General features: G+C 38.5%; 1 protein-coding gene across 1 annotated transcript in view; it reads left to right on the top strand.

Annotated features, from left to right (window-relative positions):
- The window catches only part of Cacul1 (CDK2 associated cullin domain 1), a 65241-nt gene extending 38059 nt beyond the window's left edge, over positions 1 to 27182 (top strand). Inside the window, exons 4-9 of the mRNA XM_090345770.1 lie at positions 6844 to 6939; positions 8271 to 8373; positions 16343 to 16432; positions 20367 to 20505; positions 24828 to 24871; positions 25228 to 27182. Coding sequence (XP_090201896.1) covers positions 6844 to 6939; positions 8271 to 8373; positions 16343 to 16432; positions 20367 to 20505; positions 24828 to 24871; positions 25228 to 25268 — 513 coding nt within the window. The 3' untranslated portion in view covers positions 25269 to 27182. The remainder of the gene's footprint in view (positions 1 to 6843; positions 6940 to 8270; positions 8374 to 16342; positions 16433 to 20366; positions 20506 to 24827; positions 24872 to 25227) is intronic.
- The last annotated feature ends 329 nt before the right edge of the window (positions 27183 to 27511 follow it).

The following is a 27511-nucleotide window of genomic DNA, read 5'->3' on the forward strand; positions in this document are numbered from 1 at the left end:
CAATTCTATTAGAGATAAGCTTTAACATTTACCTTCTGACTTTCTTACGTTAAGATGTTTCTCACACATCTTAAGATTTTTCTCATACAGAGGTATTTACTTTTAGAGGTCATTGCCTTATGTAAAAATAGACATCAAAGAGTTTTATATAATGAGGTTATGAGATTATCATCTAGCATTTTTTTCTTAAGGAATGAGACTGGGTCTTGAACTCAGTATCTAATGCTTTCATTCATTGGCTTGTACTCTACCAACTGAGCCCATGCCTCCAATTTTAAATTTAAAAATGCTCTTGAAAATTAATTTTACATATTAACATTTGTATGAAATTATTCATTGTTATATTATCCATGGTAATAAAAATTGTGCTATCAATATGTGATTTGATTAAATAGATACTATTTGTAAGAGTAGATATAGTTAAATGTTGTCCTGGGATCCTTGAAGCCTTTTCAGGGGATCTGCTTAATCAAAACGCTTTCTGTTCCTATCAGGACCTCTTTTGACCCCTTCCACTATGTTGACATTGACTTTGGGGTACAAAAGCATCAGTGGATGAAGCTGCAAGGTCTAAGTATAAATCTCAATTTTCACATGTGTGATTAAAGAACGAAAGAGCTAGTTCCACTTGAGAGAGTGTCCTAGATGGAGCAGTGAAAGTTAATTTTGTTGAACTGTGACTTTGAGCTGTGACTTGTTTTTTTGTGAAGAAATTTTAAGTTGTACCTCTAAGTACAGTTATGGTTGTGAGAACAAGCACTGTGTATATGTATTTTGAGAAAGCCAGCTCTCAATCCCCTACAAAGCACCGTTCTTACTTGAGTGAGTGTCTGGTACTAGCAACTCACTTATAACCCTAGCTCCTCAGAAGGTTTAGATCTGGGGAGGGTCATGGCTTGAATGCAGCCCAGACAGAAAAGTTGGAGAGATTCCATCTAAGCAGCAAAAGCCAGCCTGGAGATGTTATACAAATAGTAAAGTGCTATACAAGCAAGCTCAAGGCTTTTAAGTTCAAACCCTAGCAGTAAATAAAGAAGTACGTGGTTGATTCTAGTTAATCAGTTAGGTATTTGACCAACATTTTCTCAAAAATAAGTAAAGTAAGTTGATTTAGGGTAAAGAACTGACAGTGTTTGTTTGCCAGTGTTAGAACTCTGGGAAATAAAGCTACCACTGTGACCTTAATACCTTCCCATTTCTTAACCAAGACCCTCTGACTAGAGAGGTGGTTTTTTACTAAAAATGTGTTTTCTTTTAGTGTATAGTGAAGATGTGACTTAGTGAATTTGTATAAGATGTTAGAAATGTGTGCTTTAAAGTGGAAGATAACCAAAGGGTTGTAATATAATTGGGAATAAAATACACTGATAGTTTCAGAATTCAGAATTTACTTTGCAACTAACCTTTAAGAAACTACTACTTGTCAAGTTTCAGGGGAAAGTATCTATTAATTGCCTGACAAGGCTATTAAATACACTTCCTTTACCATCTACATATCTGTGTGAGGCTAATTTTTTTTTCCATTTACTTCAAAACATGTCATGTTTGCTGGAGTACTGAAGTAGATATGAGAATCCAGCTGTCTTCTATTAAGCCAGGCTCTAAGGAGACTTGCAGAATGTCAAAATAATGCCACTCTTATAAGTTTTCATTTTATGTGGGAAAATGTAGTTGTGTGGGCATGTGTGTTTTCATAAAAATGTTAAGGTTTTTCATTTTTTATCCTTTCTTTTAGAGATAATCTCTTGCTATTTCTCAGGCTACTATTGAATTCAAGTGCTCCTTTCTTCAGTCTCAAGTGTGTGTATGTGTGTGTGTGTGTGTGTGTGTGTGTGTGTGTGTGTGTGTGTGTGGCAGGCAATGTGTGGTAGTGCATGCTTACAAGGTTTTTGAAATTTTTTTTTCTGGTCGTGGGACTTGACCTCTGGGCCTCTGAGCAGTGTTGTCCCTAGGCTCTTCAACTCAAGGCTACCACCCTATCCTGCTGTTCCTTGAGCCATAGTACCATTTCCAGTTTTCTGGTGATTAATTGGAGATAAGAGTCTCACGGACTTTTTAGTGCCCGGGCTGGCTTTGAACTATGATCCTCAGATCTCAGCCTCCTGCGTAGCTAGGATTACAGGCATGAGCCACCACGCCCAACTTGGAATATTAACTTTTTTTTTTTTTTTTTTTTTTTGCCGGTTCTGGGCTTCAGCTCAGGGCCTGAGCAATGACCTTGGACTTTCTCAAGGCTAGAGCTCTACCCCTTGAGCCTCAGTACCACTTCCGGCTTTCTATGTATGTGGTACCAAGGAATCGAACCTGGGTCTTCATGCATGCTAGGCAAGCACTTTAACCACTAGGCCAAACTCCCGGCCCGGAATACTAACTTTTAAGAGTAAAAAATGTTCCAGAGAAAAAAATGTTGGAGAATCATTAGAATACAACCAATCCAAAATACATGTTAGGGAACATGAAGAGTATTGTGATCTTATAATGTAGGCTTTTGTGCAAAAACAGCTCTAAATACTTTATGTATGTAATTCTTTTCTGGAAAGATATGAGTGAACTAAGTGCTAGTTGCTTCAAAGGGGTAAAAGCAGAACTCTAAACACATATGAACTCATTTGGATTTTAAAATACAAAATACATTTATTCATCACATACACATAAATAATGAGTGAAACAGATAGGGAGCATTTTAAAGACCGGTATATTATGAAAGCTGCAAGAATGGTGCAGTTAGAGTGAAGTCCTGCAGAGCCAGGGGCAATTGTCATTGATGTAACCGACATACGTAGCTCAAATAACTTGGGTGAGGTCTGGGGTTCCATCCTAGCATTACCAAAAATGAATTTCCAGTAATGGCTATTGTTTTTCTGGCTTCTGGCCAGAAAAAAAAAATCATTTAATGTTGAAGCCAAATAGGATGAAGTAAAATCAGCTAGATAACATGTTCCCAATGGAGCCCAAAATATACTGAATGTGAGTTCATCAGGAAGAACAATTCGATTAGATTTTTCAAAATGGCATTTGTTACTGGGTTCCTAGAGAAGATTGTGTTTATTTAGAAGGCTATTATAACTTATAGTCTTGTCACTTAAAAGGTTTTGAGTAAGTGCTGCATGAAAGTAAGAAAGTTAAGTGTTCTGACATTTGATTCAGAACAAAAAATATTCTTTAATACTTACAATCTTAGAGGGTTTGGGTATTGTTGAAAGGAATAATGAAGGAATTCAATTTTATTTATCTCTTTGCTGTTAAATGTACCTTTTGATCGGTGTTCATATTTTTTAACTGCGATAAAATGTTCTTTTATGAAAAGAGAAAATTATTTTAATGTAATAGCTTTTAAGGTTTTCTTTATGCATAATACCTGTAAAACTTCTTTGAATGCTGCCTTATCATTTCCAGAGTTCTTTGAAGCAGTTTAGAAGACGATATTGCATGTGATTCTGTTCATTAATCGTAGTTAAAAGTTTACCTGTGATGTGAAACTATTTTCTCTATGTTTTTGAGTTAACAGAGAATGATTTTTAAAATGTTGATGGAATTTTCTAAATATTAAGTGAAATGTAAATAATTGAGAAGGAAGTCTTACTCTCACTAGTTGCATACACATGAAAAGCATTTGACATTTGTCATAGCACTTCTACATTATTTTCTTTGATCCTCAGCACATCCTGAAGTAGCACAGATGGGCATTTTTTTTTCTAATTTAGTATAGAAATTGAAATTCACAGTGCTAACTGAATTTCCAATTGCATATAGCTTTATTAATAGAAATTTACATTAAAAGACTAGCTTAGATTTAGCTTGAACATTTAGGTTTCAATAAAACTTCATCCTTACAGAATATATTTATCCCTTTGTCTCCTGTGTTGTAGAGCTCTGGTTAGATTGGAGGTGAGCAAAAGGAGACAGCTCTTGTCCTAAGGGTTTGCAGTCACTAGTAGAAGCCATTCAGAGTATTGAGTTGCTTCCTTGAAGGACCAAAGGCTTCAACTAGTTTTTAGGAGGTGATATAAGTTACAATAATCTGAGGGTTAGGCAGAAAGAATAGTGGCAGGCCTGAATCTGCACATGGATGCTGTTTGCAATCTGTTAGTATACTGGTCCATGCTGGTGGCGGGCTAAGTTGCTTTTGAAGAGCACGTTGTGAAACTAGAGAACTTGAGTTTTAACAGAATTAAGAAGTTTCAACTTCAAAGACACAAAAAAGGAAGTGGAGGACCGGAAGTTTGACTTAGTGGTAGAGTATTTACCTAGCATGCATGAAGGTCCTGGGGTTGATTCCTCAGTATCATCATACATAGAAAAAAACAGAACTGGTACTGTGGCTCAAATGGTAGAGCTCTAGCCTTGAGAAAACACAAGGATAGTGCTCAGCCCTTGAGTTCAAGCCCCAGGACTGCCAAAAAAAAAAAAAAAAGGATGTGGATACTTGGAAGGGGTAGAGTAGGGTCCAGAATAAGGAAGTGAAGAGAAGAGTGGGAGAATGCATTCAAATTCAATGTGAAGCCATCAAAATTAAGAGGAGGTGAGGGGATAATTGAGCACATTGAAAGTAGTGACATTGATGAAGTTGTGTCATATTCATAAATTGTCAAATGGCAACTCCTTTCTACAAATACTTAAGGATAATAATAAATGAAATCTTAAAAAAGAGGGGTTCAGGATTCCAAAACCAGGGGGATTTTAATACCATAGGACTCAGATTGACCAAGGAAGAAAAATGGAAATGGTGCATTTAGCATGTACTAGACCTGTAGTTACTCATTAATAGAAGATAAAATTGAGACAGGAAGACCATTCCCCAAACATATTGTAAGCTTCTAAGTAGAACTGAAATAGTAAAATAGAGATAGAATATTCAGACATTTCTAAAGTAGCCTGAGAATGGCTTAATTTTGCAACATTAAGTCTAATTAGTCTTAAAATGTTAAGCAGGATCTATTTTCTAGAGTCCAAATAATGCAAAGTTAGGATGTAGTGTGGCATTTCTTAATGTCTTGTTTCAGTACAAGGTATTGTGTTTAAGATAATGGTGGCAAGATCCTGAGTCTTTCACATGGATACATTGTTTTGTGTCTTATATCATGCACATCTCACTACATCCTGACCAAGGAATGAATTTTTAGTTGAACAATATCATTTGCCATTTGCTAATTCTTTAACCTTAGGCAAATTACTGTCCCACTTAGGTTTCTTCAACATTAAAATTAAGTTAAGATTAAAATGAAATAACACAGGTGTGCTTTTGTGGAAACACCTGGGTTGGCTACAAGAATAATAAAAATACCAGTGTATTGTAGGTGCTGCTATAAGCTGTTCACTGCAGCCCTTCACATAGCCTTTATTCCCTGAACCACACCCATCTGGGGGTGAAGATTTGTCCAGTAAATAAGCTCTTCGGAGTCTCTTTTTACAAGGAGAGCGTCCTTACAAAAACAGAGTCTTACCCTTATGACCTCTTGGAACTAATACTTTTTCCAAATATAGCCACACTGGAGACTGGGGCTTCAGTTTTGGAAGGACAAGCACATTGAATCAGTAGCACACAATAAAATTGAAGTTGTTTTCTTGAGAGTTCTATGAATAGGTATTTTGGTCTTTTATAGTTGATTTATATAGGAGGTATGTATTATTCTAAATGCTAGAGCTGCAAATATTTGTGGATTGTTTGTATCCCTGTTTCTAGCTAATATTGTTTGTGGTTAGCCATAAAGCTATTTACAACCAGTCTCACCTAGAACTCTAAATGCTGCTAACCTAAGATGATTGTAAAAAAACCATTAGCCATTCTAATAGTATGTTTGACCTGTACCACTTCCTTGAATTCTCCCAGTATAGTCTGATTCTTTAGAAAGTGCCTGCACACATTAATGATTTTTTTGGGGGTGGAGGTTGTAGGACTTGAACTCTGTGGCTGGGTGCTTTCTCTGAGTTCTTCAGCTCAAGGCTACCTATCCTACCCCTTGATCCACAGCACCACTTTCTCGTCAATGATTTTTTTTAATCATACTTACTATTACCATCCTTTTTTTTTTTTTTTTTTTTTTTTTTGGCCAGTCCTGGGGCTTAAATTAGGGTCTGGGTACCCTTTTGAGACCTTTTCTTTTATTTATTTTTAACTCAAAGCTAGTACTCTACCACTTGAGCTACAGCTCTACTTTCATCTTGGTGATTAATTGGAGATAAAGGATTTGTGGACTTTGCTGCTCCAGTTGGCCTTAAAATATAACCCTCAGTTCTCAGCCTTCTTAGCACCTGGCTCTTAACTCTTTCCTTCCTTCCTTCCTTCCTTCCTTCCTTCCTTCCTTCCTTCCTTCCTTCCTTCCTTCCTTCCTTCCTTCCCTCCCTCCCTCCCTCCCTCCCTCCCTCCCTCCTTCCTTCCTTCCTTTCTTCCTTCCTTCCGACAGTCCTGGGCCTAAACACTGACTTTGAGTTTCTTTTGCTTGAGGCTACCGCTCTACCACTTGATCCACAGCACCACTTCTGGCCTTTTCTATTTATGTAGTACTGAGGAATCAAACCCAGGGCTTCATGCATGCTATGCAAGCACTGTACAGTAAGCCACATTCCCAGCCCTTACCTTTATTTTCAATGTACATCTTTACTCATTAAGAGAACAACTTTCTAATTAACATATTTGGGGTGTGCAGTTTTTAAAGATGGCTAAACCACACCTTAGTTTTACAGTGCAGACTATGAAAGAAAGAAATCTTCAGAGTATAAGTCTCTTCTTTAAGCTTTCACATGAATTTTGTGCTGCTTCTAAATCTGTTTGCATTTCAGTTTGTGCTGGAAGGATGTCTGCTTGGTTTCTCTAAATGATTGTATTTACATTTTGTCTTATAGGCCAGCCCTCCAGATCTCTATATTGAAAGATTTAATATAGCTCTTGGACAGTATATGGGAGCACTGCAGAGCATTGTGCCTCTTTTCATATATATGGTGAGTTCGAGCTGTTTGCACCTTTCAAATGAGTGGTTAAGCATGTCTCTTTTCTATAGAGTCAAAATATATACTGCTAATTGTAAAAATTAAATACGGCAGGAGAGATTCAAAGTGACCTAAATAAATAGGAAAAGTCTTAGGTCCTATAACAGAACTGCAGAAGGGGGTCATCTCCATGGTAGTTTGAATCCCTTGTTCTTTTTTTTTTTTTTGCCAGTCCTGGTTCTTGAACTCTGGGCTTGATCACTGTGCTTGGGCTTTTTCTTCTAGGCTGGCACTCTGCCACTTGAGCCACAGTACCACTGGCTTTTCTATGTATGTAGTACCAAGAAATCAACCCTGGGTCTTTTGTACATGTTAGGCAACCACTCTACCACTAGGCTACCCCCGCCCCCCCCTTGTTGCATTGGATGTCTACCTTAGAGCAGAGATGGTCTCTGGAATGCCATAAGCTGAAAGAGCCAACTGAGTATAGATGGGAGTGTGTGTTGAATGGGGACCAGTACATAGCCTCAGCTGGTACTTGTCCCAGATAGTAAGGAAATGGAACCATTCCCACAAGTGTGTCTTGGTGTTGTCTTTATGTGCTGGTATGTTTAAAAGGTATATAAAGGGGCTGGGAGTTTGGCCTGGTGGTAGAGAGCTTGCCTAGCATGCACGAAAACCTGGGTTTCATTCCTTGGTACCACATACATAGAAAAGCCAGAAGTGGTGCTGTGGCTCAAGTGGCAGAGTGCTATCCTTGAGGAAAGCCCAAGGACAGTGCTCAGGCCCTGACTTCAGTCCCAAGGACTGGCAAAAAAAAAAAAAGGTATATCAACTACTGGTGCCATACTGTCTCTGAATTCATTTCAGGTTAATATTTAGTATCTTATAGTGTTTTGTTTTTTTTTTTGGTGGGTTGTGGGACTTGAAGTCTAGGCCTGGGTGCTGTCTTTGAGCTCCTCAGCTCAAGGCTACTGCCCTACCCCTTGGCCTGGGCGCTGTCCCTGAGCGCTTTAGCTCAAGGCTATTGCCCTACCCCTTGACCACATCATCACTTCTGGTTTTCTGGTAGTTAATTGGAGATAGAGTTTCATGGACTTTAGTGCCCTGGCTGGCTTTGAACTGTGATCCTCAGATCTCAGCCTCCTGAGTAGTAGGTGTGAGCCACCACGCCTGGCTTCTTATAGTGTTCTTTCGGAGGTGTCCCTCATATATATATATTTAAAATTCTTGCAGCATCATACAGAAAAACAATATAGTAGTGGGACTTTAGTTTGATGATGCATGTTTTTAAAATTAGTGTCCTTATTAATGATGTCTAACGCTGTGTTTTTCTTTTTCAGAATAAGTTTTACATTGAAACCAAGCTTAACAGAGACTTAAAAGATGACCTTATAAAGCTGTTTACTGAACACGTTGCAGAAAAGCACATTTACAGCCTAATGCGTGAGTAATTGAGTTTATTACTGAGTGCAAGACCACTGGGGGTGATCGCCCTTTTTTCTCTTGTTCCACTCCCTTGTCTGAGAGCATTGTGGTATAAACTCCAAAGTTGATATCTTTTGAGCCAGTTAGCAAGAAGTCTTTGAAAAGCATTCCTTATTCTATAGCAATAACTACTTAGGAAGTTGAAAAATGGTTTGAAGATCATTCAGTGAGCTGGGTACCACTTTGCTAGGACAGTATTTTGAACCTGGCCTGATACTTGTTGACTTCTGCGCCCCTTTTCCCCCTCCCCACCACACACACACAATTCAGGGAAAATATTCTTAGGGGGTTCTCTGCTCATTTATTTTCAGTGGCTCTGGAAGAAATGCATGTTATATCTGAAGTGGCAGCACAGAATTTAATCTAGTTTTGTACTTGTTAATTCAGAAACCCTTCACTATGGTATAATTTTCTGTGTTAATAAGCTTCTTAGCTTCTTGTGGCTGTGAATCTTTCTTTTCTCTGACCTAAGATTTGTTAACTGTTTAATGTGTTCATGTAGGTGTTAAGTAAGGATATCAAAGGGAAAACTCAGCTTTTCCTCTGGTTCCCTGGTTGCCTGCTCTTTACATCTTGTCTTACCTGGAAGAAGAGCCTCTCTAAGTGGACTTTAGGGCCCTATCACTCAGGCTCTCTGCAACCTTTAAGAATTCCTATTTTATGCAGCTTCTAGCAAGACATGTTTTAACAATGGGCATATATTTGGATTTGCAATGTATGTTTTCTTGTTTTACTGTTAGTCATTATTTGTTTCTGTCCCAATGAATTCTGTTCTACTATATTCTAAATACAAGAGGATTGTACCAATTTTGACCACAAACTTTTTCATTTGAAATTAAAACAAGGAATTGTTAAGCTTTGGATCACTTTATTTTAAAAAGTCTGGGTTTTCAGACAGAAGTGGAGCTGGAGATGATTCATAATTTATTATGTTCCCAAGATTTCAGTATCTAGAATAGAGGACCAGAATCCTGGTATGTGACATACATTAAAAAAAGAAAAAAATAAGACTACATAGATGTTTACAAACATTTTTGAACATTATCTCATGAGATATTCCAGCTATTGACTTTTGCCATCTAAATATTTCTTCTGGAGTTGACATTGTCTTTACCTTTTATTGTAAAATGCAGCACATTGTTTTCATTGTGAAATTCTATATAGAAATGTTACACTCTGGTAAAATGTCTATACCTGTTTATACCTGGTATGATTTCAAAGTCAGCTTTATTGGATATTTGGGAAGAGGATACTCAAAAAAGATTATCATACTCCTTTCTGAGGAAGGAAAACATTAACTGATACCTCTTCTGTATATTATGTAACCCAGTTTCCCAAAGAAATGACACTTAAAGCTAAATAAACCTTTTTTTTTCTAAGTAAGTTTAAGAATCTATAAATTTGGTAAAACTAATTTATCTGGTATTAGGAAGTATAATGGATGCAAAAAAGTTACCACTGGTCCTATTGCTTTGGGCTCCAGAACAAAGGGTTCTAAATGTTTTTTTTCTTTATAAATCATCTTTTTATTAAAGAATTTAACAACATTGATTTTTACATCATATTTCAAATGACATGTTTAACAAACAAGTGTTCAAGAAGGGAATCTCTATATATAATCACTGGCATTTAGTTTTTAGAACATAATCAAAATTAGGCTAAGGGTTTGTATATTGTAGATATATAACTTATATAATTTATGGAGTAAAACATGTCTATAGAGTCATATGTCTATGTAGTTATGTTTGTATTTCCAATACCATGTCCATAGCATTGAGTATGCAAATATTGAGTCCTCATTCTTGCACTGTTTGGATCTAATAGCCACATATTAAGGATACCATGTGCCTTTTGTTCCTTTGGTCTTGACTTGTCTCACTCAACATGATTCGCTCTAGATTCATCCACTTCCCTGCAAATGCCATTATTTTATCTTGTTTGTTGGCTATGTAGAATTCCATATATATACCACATTTTCTGTATCCATTCATCTGCAGTAGGGCATCTGGATTGCAGTTGTGGGTTTTTTTTTTTTTTTTGCTAGTCCTGGGGCTTAAACTCAGGGCCTGGGAACTGTCTTTGGGTTTTCTCCTGAAGGCTAGTACTCTACCACTTGAGCCACAGCACCACTTCTGGCTTTTCCTGTGTATGTGGTACCAGGGAAACGAATCCGGGGCTTCATGCATGTTAGGTGAGCACTGTACCACTATGCCATACCTCCAGCCCTGTTTAACAGTTTTGTGCAGAGGATTGTCATAAAGATTCTTCAGCATACACCCCTCCCCACATACTACACACATGCATACACGCAGACATACACACAGATCTTTTGCAAATAGGAACTTAATTCTCATAACCCTATAGAATAGGTAGTTCCTGCCAAGGAACTAGGCAGAGATGAATATTAATTGAAAGCAGAGAAACACAGTATTTATAGGTTGATGTTTTTCTGTAGTTACATATTTTTGTATCTCCTTACTGCATCAAACTATATGCAGTTTCTATGATTTTTCTAAAATCCAATTTGATTGGTAATTTTCTTCTTTGGACATCAGATACATTTGGAAATACTTGTGTTCTATTTATTATTGCTGTGTATCAGATCATCCAGAAAAAAATTACTAGCATAAAACAGCAGCAGTCTTTTACTTCGCTCTGCAATTTAGAAAAGGGCCTGGTGAGACAGTTTATCTGTTCTTCTCAGTGCAGGCTGATGTGGCTCAAATGGGGTTTTCAGTGTGACTCAGTCACAAGGCTGATGAGTATTGCTTTTTGGTATTTCTTTTGTTTCTTTTGTCTTTTTCTGCCAGTAAATGTCTTAAGGTAGAGGAAACAGCAACCCCTGAGCAAAGAAACTCTCCATGTCATTCTCTTGGCTGAAGCAGTGGTGAGAGTTCAGACACCTTGGGAGAGAATGTGTACATGTCTCTTGATGGACAGTGTCATGGCTTTTAAGTTACCACATTAAGGCCAAAAGAATACCTTATATGCTTAAAAAAAAAAGATAATACTCAGTGTTCCCTATTATTCATAAATGAGCAGAACTTGCTCCATAAACAAAGGTTGACTTCTCACTGGTTTTCTGTCAGCTTGATGGTATGATCATTTTCATACATGCATGCTTTGAAAATAATGTGGCTTATGTTTTTGATAATAGAGTTTTCCTTAGAAGCTAACTTTTACTTTCTATTAAGCTGAAAAGAGTAGAACTGCTAAGATCTAATTAACTGAAGTATCTATGTGTTGATGATTCTGAGCAAATGTGACAATAAATGTGTAGTAATGGTAGAAACTTGCAGAGAAAATGTATGCTGAAGTTGGAAGTCAAAAGATTTATGTTCAGTTTGCAGATTTTTTTTTTTGCCAGTCCTGGGCTTGAGCTCAGGGCCTGAGCACTGTCCTTGGACTTTCTCAAGGCTAGAGCTCTACCACTTGAGCCTCAGCACCACTTCCGGCTTTTTTCTATATGTGGTACCAAGGAATCAAACCCGGGTCTTCATGCATGCTAGGCAAGCACTTTAACCGCTAGGCCAAACTCCCAGCCCGAGTTTGCAGATTTTTTTTTTTCTTTTCGTTTTTTGGCCAACCCTGGGGCTTGGCTCTCCTTTTTTTTTTTTTTTTTTTGCCAGTCCTGTGTTGGGGGCCGAGTAACGCCATTCTAATAACTTTCTGCTGAGACCTGTAGGTAGGGGTAAACAAGTGGACCTCTTTATCCTGCCCACCTGTTGTGCTGATAGGCTCCTGCACCCCATATAAGGAGGGGAGTTTTAGAGAGAGAGATTCCTGCCTTGATGAAGCTGCGTGATGTCTCTGTTCGTGCTCCCGAGAAGCAAGGCTGAGTGCGGGAGGACAGGTGGGCCCTCTCCTCTCGCGGCTTGGACTGGTTGGGGTGTGTTTCTCCCATCCCTCCTCAAGAGGGACTGGGGATGAAGGACCCCAACAGTCTTGGGCTTAAACTCAGGGTCTGAGCACTGCCCTTGGGCTTTCTTCAAGGCTAGCACTGTACCACCTAAGCCACAACACCACTACTGGTGTTTTTCTTTTTCTTTTTTGTGGGTCATGGGGCTTGAACTTGGCCTGAGTGCTGTCCCTGGACTCTTCAGCTCAAGGCTACTGCCCTAGCCCTAGGACTGGGCATTGTCCCTGAGCTCTTCAGCTCAAGGCTACCACCCTACCCTTGGGTCAAGCCCCACTTCCCATTTTCTAGAGATTAATTGGAAAGATGAGCCTGGGCTGGCTTTGAACCTTGATCCTCAGATCTCAGCCTTCTAAGTAGCTTGGATTTACAGTCATGAGCCATTGCATCCAGCTCTGGCTTTTTTTTCTGAACTTGGTATGGAGGAATTGAACCTGGGTCTTTGTGCATGCTAGGCAAGCACTCTACCACTAGGCCAAACTCCTGGCCCCAGTTTGCGGAGTTTTAAGTAAGTACTTTTTTTTTCCTCTTCAGAAGTGCATGACTTTTTTTTTTTAACTGAGTATGTTAACAGCTGCTAGTTACTTTACACATCTCATAAACTCTACTTACTATAGAATTTAATGTCTCAAAGGCTTTGTCATTCTCTACATCTTTTTTTATTTTTAACAGATGAGGAAATTGAGCATAAAAACAGAAAAAAAAGACCACCCCAGAACAGCCACAGGGAGAGCTGGCAGCAGACGGGGTCCAAAACACATGCTCCCCTTTGAGTTCTCCACATGGCCAAATCTCCCACAGACACATTGCTTTTGTAAGTACTGGCACTAGTAAGGTATAGCTTTGTTGTTGTTGTTGTTGTTGTCCAGTCCTGGGGCTTGAACTCAGGGCCTGACACTGGTCCTGAGCTTTGTTTGCTCAAGGTTAGTATTCTATCACTCCTGGCTTTTTCTGTTTATGTAGTACCGAGGAATTGAACCCAGGGCTTCATTTGTGTTAGGCAAGCACTCTACTACATTGAATAAAAGCTTGAAGCTCTGAGTACTTGGATGAGAAGAAGAGCTCCTGATCCAGTAAGACACTTAAGACTTAAACATTATAACCTCAGAATATAGAGAGAGATCAGTACCAGGAGTTCCTCAGTCTTCCACTATGATTTATTAATGCCTGTGGGTAAAGAAATTTTTTTAACATACAATTTTAAGAAGAAAACTGGGAGCTGGGAATGTGGCTTAGTGATAGAGTGCCTAGCCCTGGGTTTGATTCTTATATACCACATGAAGAGAAAAGCCTGAAAATGGTAGAATACAAACCTTGAGCAAACAAAGCTCAGGACCAATGTCCAGGGCCTGAGTTCAAGCCCCAGGACTGTACAGCAACAACAACAAATCTGTACCTTACTAGTGCCAGTAATTACAAAAGCAGGTGTCGGTCTGGGAGTTTGGTCTAGTGGTAGAGTGCTTGCCTTGCATGTGCAAAGATCTAAGTTCGGTTCTTCGGTACCACATACATAGAAAAAAAAAGAAAAAGCAATGTGTCTGTGGGAAATCTGGCCATGTAAAGAACTCAAAGTGGAGCATGTGTTTTGGACCCCGTCTGCTGCCAGCTCTCCCTGTGGTTGTTCTGGGATGGTCTTTTTTTTTCTGTTTTTATGCTCAGTTTCCTCATCTGTTAAAAATAAAAAAGTGCAGAGGATGACAAAGCCTTTGAGACATTAAATCCTTTAGTAAGTAAAGTTTATGAGCTGTGTAAAGTAACTAGCACTTGTTAACACACTCAGTAAAAATTTCCTTTCTTGGGGGCCGGGAGTTTGGCCTAGTGGTTAAAGTGCTTGCCTAGCATGCATGAAGACCCGGGTTCGATTCCTTGGTACCACATACATAGAAAAAAGCTAGAAGTGGTGCTGAGGCTCAAGGGGTAGAGCTCTAGCCTTGAGAAAGTCCAAGGACAGTGCTCAGACCCTGAGCTCAAGCCCAGGACTGGCAAAAAAAAAAAAAATTTCCTTTCTTCACCAATTTCTTTTTTTTTCCTTAAAAAGGAAGATTAATTAGAACATAATTTAAATTACAAATATCTCTGAAGTTGAGGAAAGAAAAGATTATAGTGATAAAGTGCAGTTTCTCAATTTCAGTCTTTTATTCTTGTTACTTTTTCAGTTAATTCATCCCAAATTAATGATATCCATTAAGATATCATTCAGGTTTTATTTTTGTAATCTCTCCTAGCTATCAGCTGACTTTTGGCGATAGATAGATAGATAGATAGACAGACAGACAGACAGATATCCACCCACATGAGTATGGTGTTGAACTTGGAGGTTGGAAGTCATTGAAATCAACGATGGTAAAGTAGGAGGATGGATTAGTAAAAAGTGAAAGTTTAGATTTGTGATGCATGTTGACATTAAAGAGTTCCGTAAGTACTCACAAACTTAAAACTTAACATTTAGAATTTCAGTTTTTAAACATTACATTTTAGAGGAATATGATTTTTCTGAATATGTTTAACATTTGTCATCTTTAAAAATGTTGAAATTGTAATGCTGCTACTAAAGAGAAGGATGAACTTCAGCAGTGCACTTCCGCTGGCCTCATTATATCAATTTCAGTGTAATTCACATGGTGCCTTGGCCAAGTAACATGATGTTTCCATTTTTAGTAAGACGTGGATAGAGGAAAATCAGTTGGTCCATTACAGACATGGCCGAGAGTAAAATTATGCCATTTAAAATTTTGGTTGTTAGTAAAAATTTTTTTAATTGTTGGGGTAATGTATAGAGGGGTTACAGTTACATTCCCCAGGTAGTAGATGCATTACTTCTTACACATTGATACCCCTTCTCATGGTTTTTGTCCCCATTTCCCTCCCCCAACCCCCAGAACATTTTTTTTGTTAGTAAATTGTTTTGAGAGATAAGTTAAAAATGAACTGTTTTATTCAGTAGCATTTATGCTATCTTCTAACCGATAGGATTTTTGTTAGTAATGTTATCTAGAGGAATTACTCCTATTTGTTAAATCATATTTAAGAAAATGTTATGCAGCTGTAGATAAGTTAGGTAAGTTTCTTTCGTTCTTATGTTCAGAGTCAGGGTTAGGTTATTACCAAAATGGAGAAAGTGTGCCATTAGCTCTGACCTTTGCCATTAGAAAGAAAAAGTAGATGCAACTGTAGTGTCTAAGAAAGTGGGATTCTGTCCCTACTCACAGTTAGGGAAATTATTAGGTGGTTGAGTGCCAATGGCTCATGCCAGAAATCCTAGCTTCCCAGGAAACTGAGATCAGGGGATTAAGGTTCAGAGCTAGCCTGGGCAAGAAAATCTTATCTTTAGTTAGCCAAAAGTTGGAAGTGGAGCTGTGACTTAAGTGGTAAAGAGTACTAACCTTGAGCAAAAATTCTCAAGGAATAGTATCCAGCTCTTGAATTCAAGCCCCTTGAGACTGGCACACTCAAAAAAAAAAAAAAGTTACTGCAGGTTAAGCATCCCTAGTCCAGTAATCCAGAATCTACAATGCTTCGACTGTGACTGTGGCTAAGCATGATGAATTTGGGGGCATTTCAGATTTTCACATTAGGATTAGTAAAAATCTGTGTAAATCCTGAAATTCAGTATACTTCTGATCCCACACAATGAAGATAAGATGTACTTAATCTATAAAATGGGAAGAGCCTCAAATCTGGTGTTTTGAGGGGAGAAGAAATGGTGGTGAGAATTTATTGCATATCTTTTTATTCTCCACATGTAATAGGAGCACTAAGCTTACTAAGTGCCACAATACTTGCACTTTGAAAGCTTCACTCCTCTGCGAACTGCATGGCCCAATCTGGTCCATTAGTATCCCTGCAGACTTAGGGTTTGTTTTCAACCTTAGTGTTTAAATTTGTGATTTATCCTCTTGAACTGTTCCTTGTACTTTTGTACACTTTAGTTTAGGAATAATAATAGAGAAATTTTGACATCGTTTAGCAGGTGTTACTTTTTTTTAAACCAATTTTCTCTTCTTATTCCAGCTTTACTATTAGAAGCCCAGTCAACACCATTTCAGGTCACACCTTCAACTATGGCAAATATTGTGAAAGGCCTGTATACTCTCAGACCAGGTAAACATCTGCCATTTCTGCTGGGGTTGGACTTATTTGTTTACTATAGCCTTATCCTGTAGGCACTGTTTTATTGTTGTTGTTGTTGTTGTTGTTGTTTGTTTTTTAATGTGTGTATAGCCTAATGGTGTTTAGATTTACTATGTCAAAGAAAGATAAGCCAGATTTGAGGCACCGGGTAAGGTGGGGAGGCACTGTGGCATACATATTTATTGTATGAAATGTACCACCATGTATACCTTGGTGGTACATACCTGTCATGTCAGCTACATGGGAGAAACAGGAAGATTGGGGTCGAGAGTAGCTTGGGTAACAACACCAAATATTACCTGAGAAATGACTAAAGCAGAATTGTTACCTGAGAAATGACTAAAGCAGAATGTGCTGTAGGTATGGCTTAAGTGGTAGAGTATGTGTTTAGTAAGTGCCATACCCTAGTTTATCTGTCTAGTAAGTGCCATACCCTGAGTTTAAACCCAATTATACCCCTACCCTCCAAAAAAAGAGAAAAATCCTAAAATACCCAGTAGATCTCCCAGTTCCTGAACCAGAGCCTCCAGCTTGCCATAAAGTTGTCTAGCCAGTGTGGAAAAAAGCCCTTGGGGAGAGATTGCAGAAGTTCTCAGGATGATTGTTCTGCAATCTTTAAAACATTCCATTTATTTAAAGAGTCTGTAGTTGTCTCAAGATTAAATGAAATATAACATGATTTATTAGCTTGATAACATAATTATATAAATAATGTGTTGCTATTTAAATTTAATGGTTATTTTATTTTCATTTTAATTGATGGCTTTTTGGTTAATTAAAAATAGAATTTAGGTGAAAAAACAGAAACTAGGTGAATTCTCTGGTAGACTTATTTTTGACATAATTTCTTTCAAGGCTACTGCCCTACCCATTGAGCCATAGCACAACTTCCAGTTTTTTGGTGGTTAGCTGGAGATGAGTCTCACAGACTTTAGGGCCTAGGCTGGCTTTGAACTTCGATCCTCAGGTCTCAGCCTCCTGAATAGCTAATATTACCGGCATGAGCCACCATGCCCGGCTTCTCCAGCTATTTTAAAATAGTTCTTTCCAATATTCAAGTTTATTGTACCTTCAGTGGAATCAGGCCTTGAGCTCTGATTATACATTTTAACAGGGAATTATTGTATTAAATATTTATTGGCATAAAGTGTAAAAACATTTTATTATTTCCAGTAAACCATTTTTTTTTTTTGTCTCAGACAGTCTACAAAAATAACTTAGGAAATTGTGAGGGGGTTCTAGACTATGAGTGTTTCTTTGCTACTGGAAGATTGTAATGTGATAAAAGTCTTTCTTCTGAATTGGCAGCTCTATGAGTGCTGGTCCTTATCAGAAGTAACAAAATTATAGAATAAAGCTAATTAGTGTGGGTTGAAAAAAATTATAGATACATGTTACCTAAATATTACTTTATCCAGATTGAGCTCTTGTAATATGGTTATACTATTTGTGAGGAAAATTCTGTCTTTGAGACTTGTTCTTTTAAAAGGCAGTTTTACCAGAGACTAACCTTTTTTCCTGCCCTAGGCATTTGCAGAGATATTTCTAAACGTATTTTGACATTTACAGATCTTGGAGGTACCCATTGTTTTCCTGGTTTATTAAAGCAGTTCTGCTCACCTGACTGATTAAGGCTAAACTGTTTTAAAAGCTGAAGTTTAAACATCAGGGGTTTTTCCTTTGCAGGGCTCCTTAGGTGAGACTGCATGTAAGTGACCTAGGAAAGTTTTCAACTGTACATTACTGGCCCTAAGCCCAAGCCTTAGAAAATCTGAGGACCTGTCATTGTCATTGTTTCACAGACGTCTTACCATTACTTTCTTTTTATTAAACACAGACATTATTTCTTCATTTTTATGTTAGTGTGTACCTGAAGTTCTGTAAAGTTATGGAAGGAGTTGACTGACACCTCTGACTGGTTAGTGGTTCTCCAGAGCACTGGAGTGACTTTTTCTGAAGGCCTTTTAGAGCTGGTAGCTGACAAGAGGGACACTATTGACAGTGTTTGTTTAGTATGAGCCTGGGCACATGGTGAAGAGTGGCCCTAGTCTCATTTGCAGTGTTTGTCTTATCTTTAACTTAGCTCTTTTCCTGTTGTACATTGTTTTTTCTACTTACCAGTGACCCACTGGTAGATGTGATTTTGTCAGCTTTACATTATTTACTCAGATTGCAGATTCTGAAACTCCTGCTTGAAGAGCATTGGCATTTAGTCTTATGGTTTTTTAAATCAACAGCCAAAATGTTTTACAGAAGGGAAATTTTGAAAGATCTGGATAAAAACAGCTAAAAAGGGATAGCAATGTTAATTGAGGACCCAACAACTGAGGAGAATACTGGTTTCATTGTGAACCCTACTTTATGTTCACTAAGTGGAGAAATTATTTAGCTTATTTAACTTTTAAGAATGCTACTTAATTTTTTCAACCTAATGAGTCAGTCCTTAATTATTTGCATAAATATTCTACTAGTCATTTTTGTAATGTCTGGTGCAAATATTTTCTTGTGATTTCCTTTACCTTTGTATTTTCTATGCAGTATTCTTTTTGTTAAATCTTTTTCGTAATAACTTGTTAACTCTCTGTATATTTAGTTTTCTACTTAATTTTGTTTTTCTAGTTTAATGTGGGCCAGAAAAGATTATTCCTGGGTTTGAGCAAGGCCTTGAGCGTGTCAAGCAGGTGCTGTACCACTTGAGTCCTATTTTCAGCCCTTTTTGCTTTTATTATTGCCCTAATGGAGTTTTGCTTTTTTCCTGGCTGGCCTAGACCCTGATCTTACTATTTACACTGTCTTTATAGCTGGGATGATAGACAAATGCCACTGTGCCTAGCTTTTTATTAGTGATTAGAGGGTTTTTTTCTGTTTGTTTTTTGTTTTTTGCCAGGACTGGCTTCTAAATACACTGTGATCCTCCTGATTTCTACCTTGTATGTAGTTTGGATTATAGGCATGAGCCACCTCTTAAAGTAGTAACTAGATATTACCAGGCCACTTACTAAATACTCAGTCCCTCGCTTGCTCCTCATTGTATTGCCCATTATCTCTGTAGTAGTATACTACTTTTGAGTCTGTATATATTGTTGTTTGCTTTTTGTTGTTTGTTTTGTTTTTCTGGCACTGGGATTTGAAATCAGGGCCTCTAACTTGCTCACTTGCCACTCTGACATTTGAGCTACTTTCCGACCTTTTGCTGGTGTTTTGGAGATGCCATCTCAAGGACTTTTCTGCCCCCTTGGCTTCAAACTGTGATCTTCCAGATCTTGGCCTCCTGAATTACAGGCCCAGCAATAGACTGTTTTGTAATAGGGCTGGTATTTCTACAAAGCCCCCTTTTTCTTTGTTGGTTTTTTGTTTATTATTATTATTTCATTGTAGGGATGATTATAGAGGGGTTATAGTTACATTAGTCAGGTAGTAGGTGCATTACTTCTTGTACATTGATACTCCTCATGTTTTTGTCCCCATTCCCCCTCTACCCCCAAAAAAAGGTCTTACTTTCTTGGTTGGAAGTTAGGGCTAGCAGTAGAGTGTTTGCCTAGCATGCATGAAGACCCAGATTTGATTCCTTGGTACCATATACACAGAAAAAAGTTAGAAGTGGTGCCATGGCTCAAATGGTAGAGCTCTAGCCTGAGGACAGTGCTCAGCCCCTGAGTTCAAGCCCCAGGACTGGCCAAAAAAAAATTATTTTTAACTTCATTCTGTGATTTTTTTTTCTTTCTAGGAAATTTAACTTCCTATGTGTTCTTTACTGAAGTAGCATTTAATTAATATTCTTCTGTTTTAAATTTTTCTATCATATTTTTCATTCTTTATACAAAAGAAAATGTCCTCCTTTATACAAAAGAAATGTCCTTTACTTCTATGAGTTCCTTAAATGAATCTTTTCCTTCCTTTGCAGAGTGGGTTCAGATGGCTCCATCTCTGTTTTCTAAATTTATTCCAAACATTCTCCCTCCGGCAATGGAATCCGAACTTTCTGAGTATGCTGCTCAAGATCAGAAACTTCAAAGAGAACTTATACAAAACGGTTTTACAAGGCAAGTTGTTTTTCTCCTTTGGTGACAAAATATGTATGTTTCCTTTGGCTGATTTGACATGGCCAAAAGGGGGAAATTACTGTCCAAGAGCTACTATATCTGCAGACATTCAGCTGAGTCTTGGGCTTTGAAGAAGGGATTTCTCACTGGTGAGCAGTTAGGTAGGGCAGTCTTCAAGGTCCTTCTAGCTTTGATTCTGCCATATTATCCCTGAACATTTGGAAAAACATTGAATGGAAATTTTATTCTCAGTTATAATGCACTTTCATGATTGAGCCAGCAAAGAAGCTTTTAAAATTTTCATATTTTAATTTTTTTCTAATTGTTTCTCTTCAATTCTAGTGGCTTAGTTTTTAAGATGTAGAGCATATTTATATATGTGCAGAAAAAGTAACTTTTTGCTCTCAGTTTTTGAAAATGTTTGCCATTCCTTATTATGACCATACCTCAGAGAATCTTTCAAAGTATGTCTTTTCAGATAGAATAAATTAGTACAAAATTTTTGCGTTTCCTATGAGGAAACTCCCACCTATATCATCACAAAATAGTATGATGTTTGTAATCTTTACTCTTAGCACTTTAACTTGTTTTCTGTTTTCCCCTGGTGTTAAAGAAAATGATGGAAAAGAAGATGCTTGAGTTGGCTTAGTGATTAATGTGTCCACACATAATAGATTGAGTGTTTACTTACCTGGCTAGGGCTGAAAATGACATTTGTTTCAAAGTTCTGAAACAACAAAATCTACAAGAACCAGTTTTGATGGATTATTTACCAAAGTTGTCTTTTCAGCATAGTCTAGAAAAAAAGCGGGTAACTTTTTGTGATTCCTGTTCTTTGGTGGTCCATGGATTGGCATTTAGTAATTTACATTTTTTTTTTCTTTTTAAACTGAAAGCTTCCAGTATGGGGAGGGAGGGAGACAAGAAGTGGGGAAAAGTCAGTTCAGATCTGTGAATATCAAGCCCAGCAAACTCATCAGTAGTACAACCTGGCCACAACCAAAAGTAGTTTCCTTTTGTAGTCCTGGTTTGATGGTGTCCACTTGGGAGCTCACTTACACTGGTCAGGAAGGACTATCTTGTGATGCTCAGTAGCTGGTGGATTGCCTGCCTCTGCTTGTGTGCATGGATATCCACCCTCTACCCTGTCACATTCAATGTGTTCTGTGCTGTGACGTTTGTCTAGATGGGCTTGTTTGGGGAACAGTGGTGCCTTCAAATTAAAAAGAAGAAGAAAAGGTTTTGAGACTATAGGATAGGTTATCCAATAATAATTCAACTTATTACTGGATTATTGTTGATTTTTGCCTAACCAAGCACAAGATTCCTGTTCAGTGCTGCAAATGACTTTCATTTAAGACCTTGTTCCGCTTATGCAATTAGACTTTCCAAACTGGCAGCACACAGCTTTCATGTGGATGGCACCGAGGAAGTCTTTGAAATGTTTTGAGATAATTTGACAACACATGATATCCTCCTTTACAGTTAGGAGCAGGTTTTCATCTGAGCTGGAGTTTTTGTGTAATCTTTAGGTGGAAATAAGAAGAAAAAAAATAGGGAGAAGACTTTTCTCAAACCTAGCACTAATGTGTAAGTTCAAAGACTCATTTTCTTTTTTCTCTTCTGAGTAATTGAATTGATCTAAGAAGGGTGGCAGTTTGGTGTGTATTGTCAAAAATCACATTATAGAAGGTAGATTTATTTGGGAACTTAGAAAATACAGGTCCTCAGCTGGAGCATCCTTACTCAGATTCACTTGTGGTCCACCGTACTAAAGGTGTTCCAAATAGCTTGTGAAAACAAACAAAATGTTCTTCCTGAAAAATGGTTGCCTGGATTTCTGAACAAAACAGAACCTTATGGAAGGGTCTTATTTGTAATCCTGTATTTAGACTTGGTAGTAGAAGGCATCTGGTTTTGTGGACAGGTCGTAGATTTCCAGACCTGTGGGATTATTAAATGACACCTTTGGCATGGATCTTTCTACCCTGTGGATGCTCAGTTTTTATTTAACTGTTCAGAAATGGGAATGAATACTTGGTATAGATGGTGAAGCTGAAAAGGCAAGAAAGCCACATCTGTTTGGAATTCAAAAGGCTGCCAGAGGCAAGTCCATAGGAGGTGCTGTTTAGGTTTTCTCTAAATGCTCCTCCACCTGGAGAAACAGCCTCACAGTGATCATGAAGTGCTGTCTCTCTGCCAGTCTGGCAATGTCTGTGGTGCTCTGCAACCCAGTCAGAAGAAGAAAGGGGAGGAGGGGGAAGGGTTGGATTTCTGGAAGATTCTTCCATTCTTCCACTTTTTCAGAATAAGCATTAGCTTAGTAACCAGAATATTAGGTTTAGTGGTTTGGAAAATTGGAGTGTCAAAACATTTGTGCTAGCAAGCTTGTTAATAATCCGTCTGTGAGATTATGAATTATTGACAAATTATCTCCAGGCAGAGTTTCTGCCCTCATGAAACTTATGCTCTAATGTTGGAAACAAATAGTAACTGTGTAAATACCTATGATTTCAAATGAAAATTAGTACTGTGAAGACAATTAAGCAGAGTGAAGCCGAGGATTTCAGTTGACATGGTAAAAATGCCCTCAAGGAGAGCTGTGGAGCAGGGTGGGCGAGTGAGGCACAGCAGCGGGCTGCCTAAGGAGAGGGCGCAGGCAACATTATCTAATACAGATGGCTGACATGGCTGACAATGCCATGGTGGTTGAAGTGTTGTGACAGGAGGAGAAAGCAGTGGAAAGTGAGGCAGGAGCCAGGTGAACTGGAAATTGATTTCTTAATTGTGGTGGAAAATTGGGAAGGGCATTCATCAGAGGTGTGAACTAATCTTACGTGTTTTACATAAGCCCACTGTGACTCTTGTCTAGACTAATAATGAAGCTGTACAGTTGTGTTGGGTCAGATGGTAGTGGCTTGGATTGGGATTGTAGCGGTGGAATTGGTTGGGAATGGGTGACTGGAGATTGATTGGGAGATGATTCAAAGTGAAGTTATAGAGAAATTACAGAAGGTCTAGGATGTTTTAATGTGGATATATTCTGGCCATGGTAAATTTGCAGTTGTATATATTGGTGATGAGTTAGTTGGACCTACATGTATCTGAAGATATAGAATTCAGAGCTGAGTTCTGTACCTAGAGGCCATAGGCATGCAGAGAAGATAAAGCCACTAGTCTGCTATGATTATTGTCTTAGCCTAAAGAAAGAATGAATGTGGAGAAGAAAGAGGGCCAAAGACAGTATTAGGCAGAACCTTGAGAGAAAACAGAAGGAACACTAAATAGGTGGAGGAAAATTAGAAGAAGCTAAAGAAAAGGTTTTCTGCTGGATGCTCATAGCTCATACACACTCAGGAGGCTGAGAACATGAAGTATCTTAATTTAAAGCCAGACTAAGCAGAAAAGTTGCTGAGACCCCAACTGCAATGTGGGAATGTGGGAATGCTTGCCTAGCATGCATGAAGCCCTGGGTTTGATTACTCAGTACCACATACAAAGAAAAGGCAGAAGTGGCAAAGTTGTTCAAGTGGCAGAGTGCTTGTCTTGAGCAAAAGAAGCTGAGGGACAGTGCCCAGGCCCTGAGTTCAAGCCCCAGGACTGGCAAAAAAAAAAAACTAGCTGGAGGCATGTTTCAAATGGTAAAAGCAGATAAAAGTGAGTTCAAACCTCAGGGCCATGGGGGAAAAGAAGTGTTTCAGGAAAGGCAATATAAGTTTGTGTAAGACAGAGCAGCAGAAAATTGGTTATTATAACTTGTAGATTTTTAAGCATTGTACACCAGATAATGAGAATCTGGAGAGACAAAAATACAAACAGTGTTGTTTGGGGGTAGGAGGAGGGGAGGCTAGGACCTAATAAAAATAATTAACTCTGGAGTAGAACCAGTATTTGAGGATGAGTTGGCTAATATACATAAAGCATCATGTTCTTCCAACCCCCCCTTAATTTTTTATTAGTTCTTGATTTAGATTTTTAAACTTTTTCCTCATTTTGTATTTGAGTTGTATATGCAGGTCACCTGGAGTAGTGATAACAAAATCTGGGGTTGTCTATAGAGCATACTTAGTATGAACCTATTTCTAGAACTCATTGTTGTAAACTTACCCTTACAGATGATCATTTATATAACTTTGCATATTTAAAAAACCACCCATTAGCTAGGACTTCCTCAGATTACAAATGACTCAGTTTATGCTTAATGTTCATTTCAAAACAGGCTGTGGGCTTAGAGCTGAAAGATTTTTAGTATATCTGCACTGTTGGTTGATGCACTATGTTGATTCAGTTCTGCTGACTGCCTCCTCTTTCCTTACCCCTAGAGGTGATCAGTCCCGGAAGAGAGCTGGGGATGAGTTGGCTTATAGTAAGTATGGTGTTCATCTAGTCTGTCTGTGATGTTCTGCTGTGTACATGTGACACTGTGTGTGGCCAGGCTCAGGCTCTTCTACAGGCTATAGCAGCTCTAAAGAAACGGGGGGTGGTGGTGGTTTTCAGGCAGCTGTCAAGGAGGCCTCCAGATTCTTTATTGTCTATGAGGATGGGATAGTGACCCAAGGTATATCCCCTCTTCTCAGAATCTTTACTCAGAACCACAGAATTGGAAGAAATCTTTTTTTTTTTTAAATCTCTCTGTGGGAAGAAATACGTGTTGAATAAACGGATTCCTACAACCTCTAGTTCTGCCTCCTCATGATTGTTCATGGTCTTGCCTTTTTGCAGACAGCTCATCCGCATGTGCAGGTTCCAGGGGCTACAGATAGTGAATGTGTGCAATGACCGGCCCTCCAGAGAAGGGGTGCACTGGACCTGCAGGGACTGTTGGAGCGCAGCGGCCTGCACCACTCAGGAGCTCCGTTGCAAGGCTGCTCTTGGGAGAAGATGCCAGATATCTTACTTTGGTTTGTAATTTTAAAAAACAAAGACTTAACAAAAGACAAAGACATAAAAACACAGTTGCTGCTAGACTTGGGGTGATTTTGAAATGGGACAATCTTAGTGGGTTTATTTCCAGATTTGATGAGGAACAAGCATCTTGGAAACTGACTGACCATTGCTAAGTGAAATCCAACAGCCAAAATCAGCAGCTTTCTCCAAAAATATAGGAACAGAAGAATCTTTTAGTTTTTTTTTGTTGTTGTTTTGTTTTTGAGGCACTTGGTTATTGTGGACTTGGCACTTGAGCATATTGGTTTCACATGTCAAGATTCTTTTGCTTTAAAACCAAATAGATGATTACAATGCAGTATTTTTCATTCATAACCCGAACAATCTGTTTAAAAATAGGAGTTGGTCTTTGTTTAGCATTAGAAAGTCTTTGAAGGAAGTTGCTAACTCTTTCACTACAACTTTCCCCATCAATTTACAACGTTTTTCTACTCTGTGCCTTGAGCTTTGTGCACTTTGCAACTGTGTGATGGTGTTGTCAAACTCCCATATGATTTCTGGAGAAGTTGGTGGTATCCCAAAGCAACCATCAAGATGGCAGGTGTGGCTTCTCTGGGGTTGCTATTATTGGAACAACAGAATTGCACATTGGTCAGGTGGTCCCTGCCATGCCGGTGTACCTACATTCAACTCAGAGCATCCTCATTCCCACCATCACTGCCACCTCATTTCATTGCCTCTGTCGGCCAGGGGTGCCCCTTGTAATATTGTGCAGAGCACCCGCCTAGGAGCTGCTTCCTGTGACACTCCTGGGAGCAATATAACTGTTCAAACCAAATATAATCGCAGTGTGGGGTTCCTGATCCATTTCATTTTAATGGGTGAGACATGTGCTGTTAAAACGTAGAATCGTCTCTGCATCTTTTTTCTATGCTTTTGAGTAAACTAGAGAAGTCACAGTGGTATTTGAAGTCTTTCTTCCAGTCATGGCAAGTTTGTATATTTGGTTTTGCCATACCCACTGTGCTGTTTCATAAGTCTCAGAGGCTTTTTCTAGTTGTTTTCAAAAGTGAAGCAAAAAAAGATGTGTCAAGGAAGAACTTTTTTCTCTTCAGTTTCATTTGAACATGAACATAAATTGAACATAGATTCCAGTCTGTCAGGCTTCATCGGAGGAATAGAATTTAATACCTCTTTGGGGAACTGGGATAAAGACATCCCAGGAATGCTGCCGCACTCTTGATAGACATGCTCCTCAGCTGCCTTGGCCAGTTCAGCATGTCCTTTGCTGGGCATGTGATGGGTGTAGAAGTACTTCATTTCTGAGATGTTGTGCAAAGCAGTAAAGGGAAAAGGTGGTCAGGTTTACTTTAAGTACTTTCTAACTAGAATGCTAGTTTATTTTGGAAGTTTTTAATTGGGCTCAGTTAGCTCTTTGAATGTTGGATTGTAGGGAAGAATGACTGCAGGCAAGTGTGCAGGCTGCCACTGTGACACCTGCACAGCTCCATGAGTGTGGCAAGAATGCCATTCTATCCTGAGCTCAATGGTTACTGTGTTCACTACGATGCTTGTGGGCTTATAAATAACACTCAGAACTGATGTCCTTTTGAGTAGTTTTACCGATGTTTCTTTTCTTTAAATATAGACAAATTCTTCAATATCCTAACAATTCACCCAAATACGTTACTGGGAGAGAGCATCTTTATTGGTCAGTGACAGAACTTTCCCTATGAAAGCATTATATTTTGATGTGAATTGACATTAAAATTCTTGCATTATTAAGTTAATGGAAACGTTTTTTTTCTTTTACTTGTATATGTATTAAGTAGGAAAGGAAAGTTTCCAAAATTTGGTTTCTTGAAGTTTTTTTATTGACTAGCCAGCTGTGGATTGAAGCTGGGTTTCCACAAAGCCGTTTTAGAAAGCATTCAGAATAGGAGGTGGTACACAAGTGCCTAGTGCATGTGTCCTGGTTCTTCAGCATCTTGGCTCTACGAGGTACATTGCAGATGGAAAATTTTCATTTAAGTTGAAATTGGCCATGCTTATTAATTGAAATTCTTAACAGAATTCTTAGTTTGCAACATGAAAGGAAAAAAGATTGACCACCTCCCAT

This window comes from Megascapheus bottae, chromosome 15, assembly GCF_031878675.1.
Source record: "Megascapheus bottae isolate mThoBot1 chromosome 15, mThoBot2.hap1, whole genome shotgun sequence".
Lineage (NCBI taxonomy): Eukaryota > Metazoa > Chordata > Mammalia > Rodentia > Geomyidae > Megascapheus > Megascapheus bottae.